This window comes from Bos taurus, chromosome 4 (assembly GCF_002263795.3).
Source record: "Bos taurus isolate L1 Dominette 01449 registration number 42190680 breed Hereford chromosome 4, ARS-UCD2.0, whole genome shotgun sequence".
Lineage (NCBI taxonomy): Eukaryota > Metazoa > Chordata > Mammalia > Artiodactyla > Bovidae > Bos > Bos taurus.
This window is the reverse complement of record NC_037331.1, coordinates 22,755,951-22,772,333: the sequence shown is the minus strand read 5'-3', so window position 1 is coordinate 22,772,333 and position 16,383 is coordinate 22,755,951. Positions and strand designations below refer to the sequence as shown.

Below are 16,383 nucleotides of genomic sequence, written 5' to 3'. Positions count from 1 at the left end.
TTGGAAAAGAGAATGGCTACCCACTCCAATATTCTTGCCTGGATAATTCCATGGACAGAAGAGCCCGGCAGGCTACAGTACATGGGATTGCAAAGAGTTGGACATGACTGAGCAACTAACTAACTAATACTACATATCAGTCCCTGGGTCTGAAAGTTCCCCTAGAGGAGGGCATGGCAACCCATTCCAGTATTCTTGCCTGGAGAATCCCATGGACAGAGGAACCCCCAAGGCTACAGTCCATAGGGTCACAAAGAGTTGGAGAGACTGAAGCAACTAACAATTTTACTTCACTTTAACAAAAAAAAAAAAGATCATAATCAATTTGAGAGCTCTAGTTCTTTAAAAAGAGATACCCTAAGATATTCTCTGAAAATCTTTTGAAGGAATTAAAAAAAAAAAAATCCTTTGAAATCCTTGAGGCTGTGCATGGGATGAGTGTTGAGTTGAACGCACAAATGGACTTTCAAAGTGCTCATTGCTCTTTTGTAATTGTTGAATATAGCAAAGCTGAGAAGGTATCTAACAGCTGTGAGAATGAATGAATTGTGATAAAGCTGGAAGCATTTATTAAATCTGTACCAGAACCTTGAAATCCTATAATTTTGCCAGAATTGACAGACCCTTGTACTGAAGCAGATAGTGTGACTCAATAAGGGTTAACGCTCTAAAACAGAATACTGTTTCTTAGGAGGGTAAAATTTAAAAAGTCTATCAAGACTGGCTGTAGATGTGGAGTGTGGGTAAAGATGTCGAGTAACTGGAACTCACATACTTTACTAGTAGGAATGCAAAATGGTACAAGTACTTTGAAAAATAAGGTGATGTTTTTATTTTATATAAAGTTAAATATACTCATACCATCGAACACAGCAGTCTCATTCCTAAGTTTTTACACAAAGGCATAATCACACATGTGTACAAAAAGAATTGTGCTCAAAAGATTATAGCACTTTTATGCATAAAAGCCAAATGTCAGCAATTAATGAATAAACAAACAGCTTGCAGTATACTTATTTAATAGAATACTACTTAGCAATTAAAAGGGACAAACCCCTGACATTGGAACAAATGACTGAATCTTAAAGACATTGTAGTAAATGAAAGAAGCCAGACATGAGAGTACTTTTAATTTCCGTTTATAGGAAATATTAGAAAAGACAAACTATAAAGACAGCAAATCAATGATTTGTATATGTATATATGTATGAAAGTACATAAATGCAAAGGGCCTTATGGAACTTTTGGGGTGATGGAAATTTTGTGTATCGTGATTGTTGACAGTAGTTATTAAAACCTTCCTCAGGACATTTAATTGTACACTTAAAATTGGTAAACTTTATTATATGTAAATAATACATCAAAATTTCATTTGAAAATCTTTGAAAAATATTCAAAAAATAACAAATGGAACATCACACATTTCAGCTCTTGAAGCTCTTGAAGAAATCGCAGTTATTAAAGAAAAAAAAACACACACAGGAAGTCATTTATTCATCCAAAACTAAGGAGGAACTGAACTATTTCAGGAAATCAGTGAAAATTCATCTAGTATACAAAGTTTAATTTTAAATTCTATGGTTGCATTTGGAATAACTCTTGATAATATCCATTTGTCATTCATTAGATTTATATTCTATCCTAAACTGTAATGGAATTGAGAAAATGTTTAATTTGCTATAATATTCAGAAATAAATTATTTGTCAAGTTTTGTAAAAATAATTGTCAGAGAAATATTCTTTAAATGAATTAAAAATATAGTACCTATGATAATATTTGGGTAAGTATATTTTACACCTCAAGTAAAAGATTAGTATTGATAATGTCCTCTTCTTAGTAGAGTTTGCTGTTTATAGATATCTCAGAAATTTTGTTTGCTCTATTTAAAATGTTATAACCTACAGAAAATAATCAACTTTTTCATAACTTAAAATGCCACTTTGGAGATTTAAGTTAACTTCATTTTTAAAAAAAATAATAAGCTCTCATAGGAAAAGAAAAAAATTAGTCTTTAGAAAAATACCAGTACAGAGTATTAAAGGTAGATATGGCTAAGAAGCTAATTCTTTGATATATTTGTATGCATGTGTATATATATTTGTATATATACATATTTATATATGTATGCATATATATGCACACACATATGTACATATTTACATATATATAAATTATAAAGTACTACACAAAATACTCTGCTTTGAAAATCAACCTAATGAGATTTAAATTTTTTTGCTTTAAAAAAATGAATAAGTTTTATTTTCTCTATCTGATTTTATTTTTTAAATTAAGATGAAAATTTTTTAAAATTCAGGAAATAATAAAACCAAATTGAGAGTCAGTAAATATATCTTTCAAAATTATCAAATTCAACTATTTTTTAGCGTTCTCCTTAACTTTCAGTAACATTCTAATGTGGGTGTAGAATATATGAATACCCCAGTTATACAGAAGACTATTGCAATTGCTATACAAAATAATCGAAAAATATCTCACCACAGTACTTTTATAAAGGGGTATTAGTATCTTCTTGTAAAGATAAGAAAACCGTGACTCATGGTAAATAAGTAATTTGCTCAAAGTAACAAGTCTTGAAAGTGAAAGTCTGTCTGAACTCAACATTTAACCATTCTAGGATATGAAAGAGATGCCAGTTTAAGTTTTGTTTCCTAAAAACTGCAATATAGAGAGCCTGAAAGGGCAAAGTTCATGTAAAAAACCAACACTGTGTGTGTGTGCACATTCAGTAGTGTTCAGCTCTTGTGAACCCATGGTCTTTAGCCCATCTGGCTCTTCTGTCCATGGAATTTTCCAAACAAGAATACTGAAGTGAGTGCTATTTCCTCCTCTGGGGAATCTTCCTGACCCAGGGATGAGACCCATGTTTCTTACATCTCCTGCATTGGCAGGCAGGTTCTTTACCACTGCGCCACTTGGGAAGCCTGTGTTTTATTATTTGGTCTTCTTAGAGAACCTTTAGTGTCCCTGAAATATGGCTGCTGGGTAAGTTTGCAGGGTTTGGCAGTTCTCTTTGAAGCCTCTTGGGGTTATGCCAAAGGGACAGGGTCCCATGGGAATTTAGTCTGAATTTTCATCCAAATGAACACCTGCTGTCATTGTTCCTTATCCATCCTTTACTCAGCAATGCCAGCTCTCTCTTTGTGGTGGGACCCATTCAACACAAGGAAAAGGCATGCCAGTGTTCTTCACTAGCTTTTATTTCCCCCGTCTCTTTCCTACATGATTCATTGCCTGAGTGTCTTGGAAATAGAGGATCTAAGTCGAAGTTTGTCTTTGGCTGTGTGTTGTTCTGTATTTCTAGGAATTTAGTCAGTTATAGTCCAGTCTACATAAATGGTCTTTTGATCTGATCCTCTCCTTTCTCTTCTCTTCTTCTCCCTCCCTCCCTCCCTCCATCTGTCCTATTTATGTTGTTTTGGAAAGCAAGAGATCTATTATTGCAAAAATATATGCTTATGAAGCAATCTACTTTTAAAAGTTTCACTTCTATAACTTAGAAACAAATAATTCAAGCAGAGGTAAATTCACTGATCATATCCCTGTGGATAACTAATATTGACCATTCATTCTTAGTACTCGATTCATGTTTCTTTAGTTTTGTTTAAATAGTCTATTGGATGAAGGCATTTAACTACATAATAAGATATTCCAAATCGATTTTGAACCAGATTAGGGATAAAATCAAAATAAATGATTTTTAAAAATTAATTAATGATAACGCTGTATAATACACCAATAATAGCCCAACTCAGATTTTTCCTATAATTTCATACCATAGCAACAGAACTTTGCTTTATTTAAAATGTATTTTTATGAGTTATTAGTGAAAAATTTTTTTCAAAGCTACTGGACTAATAAGAGTGAACACCTTGATATTCATACTTAGCAAACCAGGAAATTGACCATGTATGTATAACAAAATTATATCAGAATATCAAAACATAGAATTTTTCAATAACTTTTATTTTACAAGTGTTGTTTCACTACACATCTGTCTATACCTTCGTGTCCTTTACCCTTGTGGATTAATTCAATTACTCAACACTTTTTAGAGGATAAAATATACAAAAGCATTTAGAGTTCTATCACATCTCTATCTTGGGGGAAAGCAGTGCTCTGTCTGCCATCTGCAGAGGGCATTGGTCCCTCTCTTGTGGCTAATGCTTTGTTATGCATGAGTAAGCACATTAGCCTTTTCATTTCATTCATTAGACTTTTAATCCTTGATTAGTGTTTTCAGGATTCTTTCAAATACACAGCTTCTTTATTTCCTTTGTGTTTGGTTTTTCTTTTTCTTTTATCCCTACTAGGAAACAAAATTAACAGTTATTCGCTAAAATTGCCCCATTTCTTCTGAGATGACTGGTAAATATATTAGTTTCTCATTGGAGTGATTAATCGTGTGTCGATGAAGAAAGGGAAAATATCTCCTTGCTTAGAATAATAGAGACAACTATTAAAAGTCAGAAAGAACAGCAAGTTGAGAAGCATGAATCACAATATTCCACCAGTCTCACATATTGTGTGATTCTGTGTCATAGAAATTCTGAATGCATTTCCTAAATGGAAGAAACATCCATTAGGGTGTGGAACTGGTATATTTGGGATCTCAGAGTTTAGATACACTTGTCACCAATTTTCCAAAAGTAAATTTCCCCTTTGTTATTTTTCTCTGGTAATCAAGATAAGTCCGAAAGTAGCTTGTGGAATGAGCAGTTAATAACTACACATCCAGTACACTCTTAACAAACTTTGAAGTCATGTATCAAACTTACCTGTACTAGATAGAAACATTCACATTATATTTTTTGCCATAATTAATCTCAAAAGATGAGGAGAGTAAGAGCTTCTGCACTCGATCATTTCTCCACTTACACCATCTTTCTAGCTTTTGTATAACAAGAATTTTAAATATTTTTTGGCATTTATGTACAAATGAACTATTTTAAACATTCTTTAAGCATAGACCAAAAGCATGTAGAGGAGGTGTATGCATTATATAGAAATTAATTCCTTGAAGTAAATATGAAAAGTAACCAACAGTGACTAATTCATACTTGTACAGAATTTACGTGTATTACTCGTTTCTGCCTAATTACACAATATCTTCTTGACAATGGTATTTTTTAGGAAAGGTTAATTTAAACTATTATTCTTTAATTTTTTCTCTTTTAATTGTTTCCACAAGATATTAGGATCATAAACTGTCCTGTCTTTTGTTTCTCTTTCTCTCCTTAGGATGCTTCCATTGCACACAGATTCCATATCATGAGAGAGAAACACCCAGAAAAATTCAATAGTAGGTAAGATGAAAAAATGATTCATTGTAATTATGGTTGCTGTTGATGGACTGTGTCATAAAAAGGGTCACTGTATGATATAAAGCATTTAACATGTGAATGACTGAATAGGGCTTGGCATGTGTATAAGTATTAAGACATAAATGTAAACATATTTAATTTTCCTTGCTAAATTTTAGGGAGGTTATAATGGGGAATACAATGAGGTCATCTTTGGTCCATTTTCATACTGAGAAGACAGATATCAAGTATAAGGTGAAGGTAGTTATGAGGATACACTGGAAGCCTTTACGTGGCCCAGTATGTGAGGGGTGATCATCCTAAATCTGAAGGAGAATCACGCGGCTCTGATTTGGTCATGCTGAGTAACTGTACATTCCACAGGTATCATATAAGACCTCTAATTTTTGTACTATCAGTCCTGTATTGGCTTCAGCTAAATGGAAAATTAACCAGAGAAATATAAGTGCTGACAAAAACTACTGTTAAAGACTTTCTCTTCAGAGCAAAAGCCCTTGAAAGCCAAAATTAGTTTTGCTGCTATAACAATACACAGACATTATTTCCTCAGAAATGTAGATACTGACTTTTGCTGATATTCAGGGAAATTGAGAAAGATGGGCTTTGTTATCTTCCCCATTTCTAGAAGGAAATATGGCCATCTCCACCCCACTACCCAGGAAATTTTGGGCAAAAGTATATTTTGTTTAATTATACCCATTTCTACTCTGTTCATTTCACAGTTACAAAATAATAGTCAACATTTATATATACATATTTAAGTGATTTGTATATTAATGTTCAAAGTCAAAGGCCCTGGGATCTCTCTATTTGGCTAGGTTGACATTATAACATGAGTGTTATAGAACACTTACAAGTACTGAAAATTCTTCTGTTTATTTCAGTTTTGTTATACACCAGGAGATTGACATACTTTTCTTCCATGTGATTCCATAATACATGAATGTATTTTAAATCTATTTTAGATGTTTTAACAATAGACTTTAGTGTACTACTTTATATAAGAATTATCATATTAAATAGTTTCATGCAAGATCCTATCTAATTTTTCATTATATTGATCTATATTAAATGTTTTAGCAAGACATATGAAAATGTATTTCTAAAATGTACCCCAGGTATCACCTTGAGATCTTCCTACCCTACAGATGATAAATCATGATGCTATGGTTTACTTTTTCTTTCATAGTTCAAGCATCTATGATTTTGTCTTAAGGAAAATGGAAAGAAAGTATGTAATAAATATGTATATGTGCATATAATATCTTTAGAAAGATTTGCAAAAATCTTTCAACTTTGGTTTCTTCTGGAAAAGGGAAAGAAGTGGATGGGATGGATACTGAATTTTTATTGCAGTATTTTAATTTTATGCCATCTATATTACAAAATTAAGTCAAAAGTAACTTCTTTAAAACTTTACACCATTTTTCTTTATATCTAGAATATACATTTTCATTTTACAAGATTTAATTTTATTTCATGAAATTTATGTAAAAATGATGTAACAATAAAATTACATTTACTTTGTAAGTATTTTAGCACTTGATGATCCACCTTGAATGTACTGGAAACGAACACATTTGTTAAAGCACATAAAGCCATATTATAGAATCAACTATCTTATGCTTACCCCAGTGCCATTCTATGAGTCTTTCATGTGTTGATATTCATATATTAAAATAGGTTTCAAGCCAAAAAGATGCTACTTGAGAAATGCTGCATGCAGTGCACCCCTTTAGGAGTTTTACAATTTAAAAGCCCATCTATGCATTAAAATATGCTTAAGGGGGAAAATTTTTGTTCCAAACTTATTCAACAGAGATAGGATGAGGGAGAGAGTGGAGAAAACCAGAGAAACAGAAAGAGAGACATGTGCAATGGGGAGGGAGAAAGGAGAAGAGTACAGAGCAGTGTATCGATATATTTATGAGATGCTCGTTTGATGGCCTTTATTAGAATGCCAGTATTTATAATGCTCCTTCGAAGCTAATCAATTCTGTTCTCCAGAATAGTTTTAATTATTTTAATAATGAAGACTTCTATTATTCATATATGTCTATTTAAGTTTTTTATTATTAACTGCAGTACTAATCTATGACATTGCTCACTGCCTAACATGTGGTTAGATATCATTGACTACAATGTGCTTATGTATCCCAAGTTTAGAAGATGTAAAACTGCATCTTACTGAAGCGTAAGTGTAAATTTAAGTCAAAAGTAACTCTCGCTTATATAAAGGGAGTATTTCATTTGGAACGGTAATAACATAGAAAATCCTTTCTATATTGACACAGCTCACATGTTTCTAGTATGAGTTCAAAGAATGCCAGCTATTTCAGTAGTTGCTCAGTGAATTATCGCTGACTATTTTTTTAAGGTAACAGTCAGCCCTAAAATGATATACATTACCAAGTTAACTATCCATATATATTGACTCTGAACTTTTGTAGATTGTCTTCACTCAATGTTAGGAGCATTTAGGTAATTCCCCACACTACAATGCAGCATATTCAGAATATGAAAATTTTCTAATAAATTTATATGAAGAGGAAGGCCAGATAGTGTGCACAAGCACTTTCATACTCACAAGGACAACTTTCTAGATTTCAACATCGATACAGGCTCAGCTATGGCACTTCCATATTTTCAGGAATTTGCAAATGGATTTTTTTTAAGTATTCCTAATAATGGTGTTTCAGATCAGATCTCTTATCACAATAAATCATACGCCATTAATATTATCCTCTAGCATGCTCACCTTGAAATTCATTTATATTTTAAAGAACATGATGTTTCTAACATTATCTTAAGGAAATCAATTACCAAAATATATAGTTCTGTTCTCTATGCTTCTTATGACAGAAATTGAAAGAACTGGGAAAGATAATGATTTTTCTGGTGGTGCTTAAGCAAGTGCTAGTTGAGAGGTTTATATCATATTTTTTTCCAAAATTTCTACATAAATCTATGTTAACTGTTAAAAGGAATGTGCTTTTCAACTTTCTAAACTTTAAGATAGTCTTTAATCAAACTGAATTTAAATAAATATTTCTGTTCTCTTGAAGTGTCTGTGCTACTATGTCTTATGCTCATAATTCAAATTCATTATACCTTTCCCAATTTATTTAGAAGAAGCATTTTAAGTTTTTGCTTTTCCTAAAAAAATTAACTGCACATAAACACATTAAAATATATATTAACATAATTATGAAGGGTTATAATAATTTGGAGAAAATGGTTGAATTCTATGTATAAATCTGTGTAAAATTAACAAGGACTTATAAGTAATATGCAAAATGCAGCTAACTATAGAAAAAGCCTTAGTGATTTGCAGAAACTTCTTAATAATGTAGTCATAACTTGTTTTTAGAGTACAAATTCCAATTCTTAACATACAACACTTAATGCACCTGCTATCAAACACCGAGGGCTAGCAGTGCTCCACAAAGATGCTGTTTCATTATATCATGTTGATCACTTAAAAGTATCTCGTCTCTAACTCTCTGAATGAAACAAAGATCATTTTCTTAGTCCCCTGTTCAAAGGTATGAGCCTTATTTCTGTCCTACTTTCTGCTGTTTTATGAAGAAATCTGTAAATAGAAAACTTAAATTGGTATGTAAATTTTAATAATGCATTTTAACTAAGAATCTAGGTAATGATATAAGATATGACAGAGAGCCTTGCCTTCTAAATATGTGAGAAGAAACAAAACTGAAAAATTAGTGTTCCGGACTAATAATTTGATACTACCGTATTAATAAGGGGCTTCCCTTACAGCTCAGTTGGTAGAGAATCTTCCTGAAATGCAGGAGACCCAGGTTCAATTCCTGGGTCAGGAAGATCCCCTGGAGAAGGAATTGGCAACCCACTCCAGTTTCTTTGCCTGGAGAATCCCTTGGACAGAGGAGCCTGGTGGGCTACAGTCCATGTGGTTGCAAGAGTCAGACACGACTTAGAGACTAAGCCACCACCACTATATTAATAAAACCTAACTTTGAAAAGAATTTGTGCTCTGCAGATTGCTCAAAGTAATAGTCAACATGAATTTAGAAGATTTGCCTCTGCCTTTAAGAACACACTTATGCTGTGGAGTGATTCTTGACTTCTTTCCCTGATAATAGGCTTTGGGAGATCATGGAATGAGACTCTTTCTCTCTGGGACTTTAGTATCTATGTAGTGCATGGAATATAATGAGCAGTGAATAGATATTTACTAAATTTATTCATTAAATTATACATTATTAAGTGGTGTATTTGTTTTTGAAATATCTTAATTACTTATTGCCAAGAAAGATAATGGAAAGAAAGTTGAAGTATGCCTACAATGAGTCTTGATTCTAAATAACTTTTCTTTTAGGTACTAAAAGATTTTTCTGTATTCATGTATTTAATATCCCAAGACCTCAGCCAGCAGTGTTAACAAATTTTTACTATATAAATCCCTGAGCACTGTGAATGCTTTGCTAATTAATAGCACATGCTTACTTATAGATTTGTTGTAACACTTGTATTATCAACTTTATAGGTTAACAATATGTAATTCTCAGTTATTAATATTACCTTGGGCTTCCCATGTGGCGCTACTGGTAAAGAACCCGTCTGCCAGTGCAGGAGACATAAGAGACATGGGTTTGATACCTGGGTGGGGAAGATCCCCTGGAGGAGGGCATGGCAACCCACTCCAATGTTCTTGCCTGGAGAATCCCCATGGACGGAGGAGCCTGGCGAGCTAGAATCCATAATGTTGCAAAGAGTCAGATACGACTGAAGTGACTGAGCCAGCACGTACCCTGTGATGGCGTTTAACTAAAGAGTGAATAGAAAAGATCTCTCTGTCTTACCTCTGTGTATACATGTATATACAATAATTGTTTTGCAGTTGTATATCATGTGACATTAAGTAAAAGACAATAAAATTAAATCTTGCCTAAATTATAACAACCTGAAGAGATATTTTACTACACAAATATTTTTTATCAGTCAAAACCAGTCATAATATATTCTTGTGTGTGTGTGCTCAGTTGATTAGTTGAGTCCAATTCTTTGCTACTTCATTGACTGTAACCCACTAGAGTCCTCTGCATGGAATTTTCCAGGCAAGAATACTGGAATGGGTTGCTATTTCCTTCTCCAGGGGATCATCCTGACCCAGGGATTGAACCCATGTCTCTTTTGTCTCCTGCATTGGCAGCTATGTTCATTAAACACTAGTGCCACCTGGGAAGCCCGATATATTCTTAGAATTCAATAAAATAAACATTCAAAGCTTCACAAGCAATGTTCAAATTCTGTGTGGCATTGTATTTTAGGCCTTTGACCCCACTTTTGCATCCACCAGTCAAGACAACTTCATTATTGCATAGTGAAACATTTTTTCTATTTAAAAATACAGATTATGTTTCACTGTAAACTTCCACATTTGTAAATGATACCATCTTTTAAAAACCAACTAGGGAAATGACACTATTGATATTAAAATTTTGAATATTTGTCATTTAGTATTTTGAATAAAGCTGTATTCATTAGAATTTTTCACATTGAACAGGGACGTTTTGGACAGAATTATATACCATGAGATTCTCATGACCTAAAGCATTTTTATGTCTTTATTTTCTGTGTACCTAGCCAACTTTGATCTATGTTTAAAAACAAAACGTACTCATTTTTCATTGGCACTTAGAATGACTACTCAATTATATCATTTAAATAACATTTCTTTCATTTTTTGTATAAGCATTATTAGGTCAGCTTTTCCAGATGGCTAAACTATTACCCTCATATAAGACATATTGCATAGTTAAATGGATGGGTATATAAACTATAGATTTATACTTTTGTGTACATATATACACACCTTCCCTGGTGGCTCAGTTGGTAAAGTATCTGCCTGCAATGCAGGAGACCCAGATTCTATCCCTGGGTCAGGAAGATTCCCTGGAAAAGGGAATGACTACCCACTCCAATATTTTTGCCTGGAGAATTCCATGGACAGAGGACCCTGGCAGGCTTATATAGTCCATGGGGATGCAAATGTACATTTGTGTTCCATAGACTTATTTATTTGTGTACACTTATGCTATATATATTTTCTGAGAGTTTCAGCTTTTCATATCATACATATATTAAGTTTTTCATAATTGTATGTCTTATTGCTGTATTTGTAATACAGAAGTTAAAATAATTTAGTTACTATGCTATCCTATCCATATAGTTTCATCTGTATGTTGAAACTCATTAAATATGTGTCTGATCTGAGCAGATGGAAATGTAAATGGTTAAGCGAGTTAAAGCCATGTGCCCTCTGACACAAGAGATTCGCTTCCCCTGAATCTTTGTGCATTATTTCCTGGTACCATTAAACTGAAATGCTAACTTTTATATCAGAGTTGTTCAAAACCATGTTTGTAAGATAACTCTTTGAAATAGAGTTAGTGAGAACTGGAGCATAAATCAGGAAAAGATTCAGTAACTTTTCTTCCATCTTTGCCTCTCATTCTGTCTTTTCTTCATTCTCTCCGGCTTTCTTATTCCTGCTCCCTTTTTTTTGTTTGTTTGTTTTGTTTATTTTTGACACTGCAGAGGAGTAACAGAAGGAATAGTGATGGTCTTGAAGTTGGATAAAATATCAGTATCTGCTATTGATTTGGTTGACATTTAATAAGTAGTTCTTTTCATGTGATGGGCAGTGCACCAGATGTTAAATTTTTAAACTCTCTAAGACAAATGAGGAAAATGAATTTGGGGTTATACAAAAACCATAAATGGTTCTAGGTCCTGCAGAAGAATGTAAACTGGGAGAAAAGTCTACATTGTAAGAGTACAGAGGGATATTTTATGGGGCCCCCAAGCTAAGGTGAACATTGAGCTCTAAAGAGTATTGTACAATATATTGCTTATATATTATCTGATTTAGCTGAAGAAGAAACAGTGTTAGTTTCTGTTTGCAAGATACTTTTAGATATTTTATTAATATCATCTCCATGCAAATATTCCAAATTTTTCCTCCTTGATTTTGCCTCTCTATTCTCAGGATTTGTGTTTTTGCTTTACATGAATTTGCAAGTGTTTTATGCAAAACTTTTGACTCACACACAAACACAATTCCTAGGATACCAAATTAAGAAACCAGATTTGTGAAGTAACAGTGGTTAATTCAGAGATGATGTCTAAAAAGTCACAACTGAATAATCCAAGACATAAATAATCAAAGATATAAAGTATTTTCTTACAGGGAAGAATTTAAACTGAAGGCAATTTAAAAAGAATTTCTGCTCATTATTATAGATTCTATGTGTACATGGAATCTTTCAGAAAATAATTATCAAATTGAAACACTAAATTATTTCTTGTTTAAGCTGACAGCATATATATATGTAATATATATAAATGTGTACATATATATATATATATATATATATATATATATAAAATTTCAAGAAGTCCATGATAAATGATCGATTTTAAGAGAAAAACCAAAGATAAGCCTAGCCATAAGTTGAAGCTGCTGTTTTTTAAGCTCTGAATTGAGGATAGAGCTCTAAGAACCCTGCCTTAATTTACCAAGTGTTTTATTGTTGGAAATACTGAAGCTTCTCTTTCCTTTGTGTTCAGGCCCCTTTCCCGGTTTAGCATTAGTCTAACTGTAACAAGAACCAAATGTGCTCTAGGGGCTGAGGGGATCCACGGCACTAATTAGACAGTGGACAAAAGATTTTGGCAAAAGAGCTTGTAACGCTGACCAGTGTGAAGAACAGAAATTTTTTTCCTTTAGTTGTTCATCGGTAATCTAGAGGCTAGCATTTGTAATTCATTAAGAGTTCAATTCCTACATTCTTTAGTATAGATAAAGTTAGTCCCAGATAAGTTAGTTAATTTGATATGAAGTTTAAATGCCTCATTTATAGTATCCAGATGCTTTAGGATTTATTCCATCAGTAATAACAGTAGAAATATTTGGGGGCTTTCCAAAATAAAATCTATTGATTCCTGTTAAAAATTATCCCTGGCGTGGATCCTTGAGGACCCTTGTTATACCAGTTCTTTATGAGACATATTAAGTGTAAAGTAAGTCTATCTTGAACTCTTTCCAAAGAGGTTAATCACCTCATTATAAGGTAATTTTACCTGGAGAGTAATCCTCCTGCATGGCTAATTGGAACTAATTAGATGCTCTCCATTCCTTCTTGCTCCACCTAAGCATTAGTTACTAATGCTTTTCCTTTTGGAATACATGTTCTTATATGGATATGTTCGGCATTATTTTCTGGCTAAATATAATTAATTCTAAAAGATTAACCTTGAATGGCAGGTACTTTTTTTTAAAAAAAAAGGTTTTCTCACATACAGTTTTCTTTGGAGAAAAAGGTGATATTCTCAAATATGCAGCATCTTGAAGTTTGTGTTTTCTGCTTTGTATTTCTATATGACCAGTATTTTCACAAAGTGGGGAATCTAAGTCACCCTCATTATTCTATGTACTAGCCCTAAAATATGAAGAAAAATATTTCCTTTTTAAAAAAATTTTTTTAAATTATTATTTTTTTTTACTTTACAATGTTGTATTGGTTTTGTCATACATCAACATGCATCCGCCATGTGTGTACACCTGTTCCCCATCCTGAACCCCCCTCCCACCTCCCTCCCCATACCATCCCTCTGGGTCATCCCAGTGCACCAGCCCCAAGCTTCCTGTATCCTGCATCGAACCTGGACTGGCGATTCATTTCTTATATGATATTATACATGTTTTAATGCCATTCTCCCAAATCATCCCCCCCTCCCTCTCCCACAGAGTCCAAAAGACTGTTCTATACATCTGTGTCTCTTTTGCTGTCTCACATACAGGGTTGTCGTTACCCTCTTTCTGAATTCCATATATATGTGTTAGTATACTGTATTGGTGTTTTTCTTTCTGGCTTACTTCACTCTGAAAAATAGGCTCCAGTTTCATCCACCTCATTAGAACTGATTCAAATGTATTCTTTTTAATGGCTGAGTAATACTCCATTGTGTATATGTACCACAGCTTTCTTATCCATTCATCTGCTGATGGACATCTAGGTTTGAATCTAGAATTGAAAGAGACATGTGTTCCCCAATGTTCATCGCAGCACTGTTTATAATAGCCAGAACATGGAAAAATATTTCCTTAATGGATAAATTTCTGAGGAGACTAAGAAAGTAGAAGTACAAAAAATCTTGACTTATTATGAATTTTTAATTTTAACATCCTAGAAGTTATCTCCCTCTCCACCTCAGCTTCTATCAAGGAAAATAGCAAACATGGTATAACTTTATTGTATTTTTTTAAGATTTTGTTTGGCAAACACTTACAAGGGGCCAAAATACGCTAAGAATCGCCAAGGTATTCTCTTTGTTATTGCTCCATAACAAGCTCTTTGCCACCATAGGAGTTCAGTTTCTTCCCTTTTCCAATAACATTGTTCCTCTATTGTTGAAGCCCTCCCTAGCAGTATCCTAAGTCTTGTCAGTGTCATCCTGTCTCTTCCAGATTCTTTTCAACCTTCAGTTCCAAGGCAGTTGTCACATGTTTTCTGATTTACTGCCTTTCACTTCCACATATCAAAATCTCTTTCCTTTACTATTGCTAAATAATAAACTATTGAGGGCTTGGCAATGTAAAACAACCATTTTGTTATATGCATAGCTTCCATGGGTCAGCAGTACAAACAGTATAAAGCAAGGATGGCTTTTCGCTGTTTCACCACGTCTTGGTCTTCAGCTGGGAAGACTCACTGGTTGGAAGTGATTTGATGGGATCATGGCTTCCCTGGTGGCTAAGCAGTAAAGAATCCACCTGCCAATGCAGGAAACACAGGTTTGGTCCCTCACTTGGAAAGATCCCCTGGCAGAGGAAATGGCAACCCACTCCAGTATTCTTGCCTGGAAGATCCCATGGACAGAGGAGCCTAGTAGGCAGCAGTCCATGGGGTCACAAAGAGTCGGATGCGACTTAGCAACTAAACAATGGTGGGTGATGCCGGTTGTTGGCTGAGACCTTATCTGAAGCATTTACTAGTCAGTGTTCTCCATAGAAACAGAACCAGTATATGGTATCAACCATATGACTGTAGTGACTGAAAAGTCCCAGAATTTACCTTCTGCAGTCTGGAGACCCAGGAGAACAGTGGTGTAATTCAGTCTGAGCCAAAGGCTCAGAGGAGCAGATGGTGATAATCTCAGTTTGAAGGCCAGAGAAGATGAGATAAAATGTCCCGGTTCAGTCAGTGAGGCAGGGGGAAAAGGGCAAATTCCTCTTTCCTTTGCCTTTTATTCTATTCAGGTCCTTCACAGTATGGAGAGTGCCTACCCACAATGGGGAGAATACCTTACTTTACTGAGTCCACCAATTCAAATGCTAGTCTCATCCAGAAACACTATCACAAACACACCCAGACATGATGTTTAATTGCAGCACCCTGTGACCAAATTATCACATAAAATTAACTATCAGTGACCTACAAATGACTTCTCCCTGTGGCCTGGGCATTTTCAGAGTCTGGTGGTCTAGGACACCAGCAGCTCAGGCCTCCAAAAGTTAGTGTCCTGAGAAGACAGGGAAACGCTGTATCACTTAGTATTGGAAGTCACAGAGTTTCATGTTCACTGTACTTTTTATTGGTTGAAATATTCAAAGGCTTAGTCAGATTCAAAGGGAGGGGACACTGATATCTTTCCAGAGGAATACTGAGATATGTTCTGTAACCTTCACAGAAGGGATTCAATGATGTAGAATACTAAAGTCTTGTTTCAAAGCAGCTTAGAGTTTAATGGGAAAAATATCACAAAATACCACTTAATAGAAGCTACTATTTATTTAGGAATAACACTTTCACATCATTTGTTTTTGCCGCTGTTCGGTCTCTCAGTCATGTCCGACTCTACAGCTCCGTGGACTGCACGCAGCATGCCAGGCCTCCCTGTCCTTCACTATCTCCTGGAATTTGCTCAAACTCCGGTCCAGTGATTTGGTAATGCCATCCAACCACCTCATTCTCTGTCACCCCTTTCTCCTCC

At 34.2% G+C, this 16,383-nt stretch overlaps 1 protein-coding gene across 9 annotated transcripts in view; it reads left to right on the top strand.

Annotated features, from left to right (window-relative positions):
• The window catches only part of DGKB (diacylglycerol kinase beta), an 875,335-nt gene that overhangs the window by 489,959 nt on the left and 368,993 nt on the right, over window positions 1-16,383 (top strand). For all 9 annotated transcript variants that reach the window (XM_059885674.1, XM_059885677.1, XM_015468340.3 and 6 more), the window contains one exon: window positions 5,261-5,325. In XM_059885674.1, the coding sequence (XP_059741657.1) occupies window positions 5,261-5,325 (65 nt within the window). The remainder of the gene's footprint in view (window positions 1-5,260; window positions 5,326-16,383) is intronic.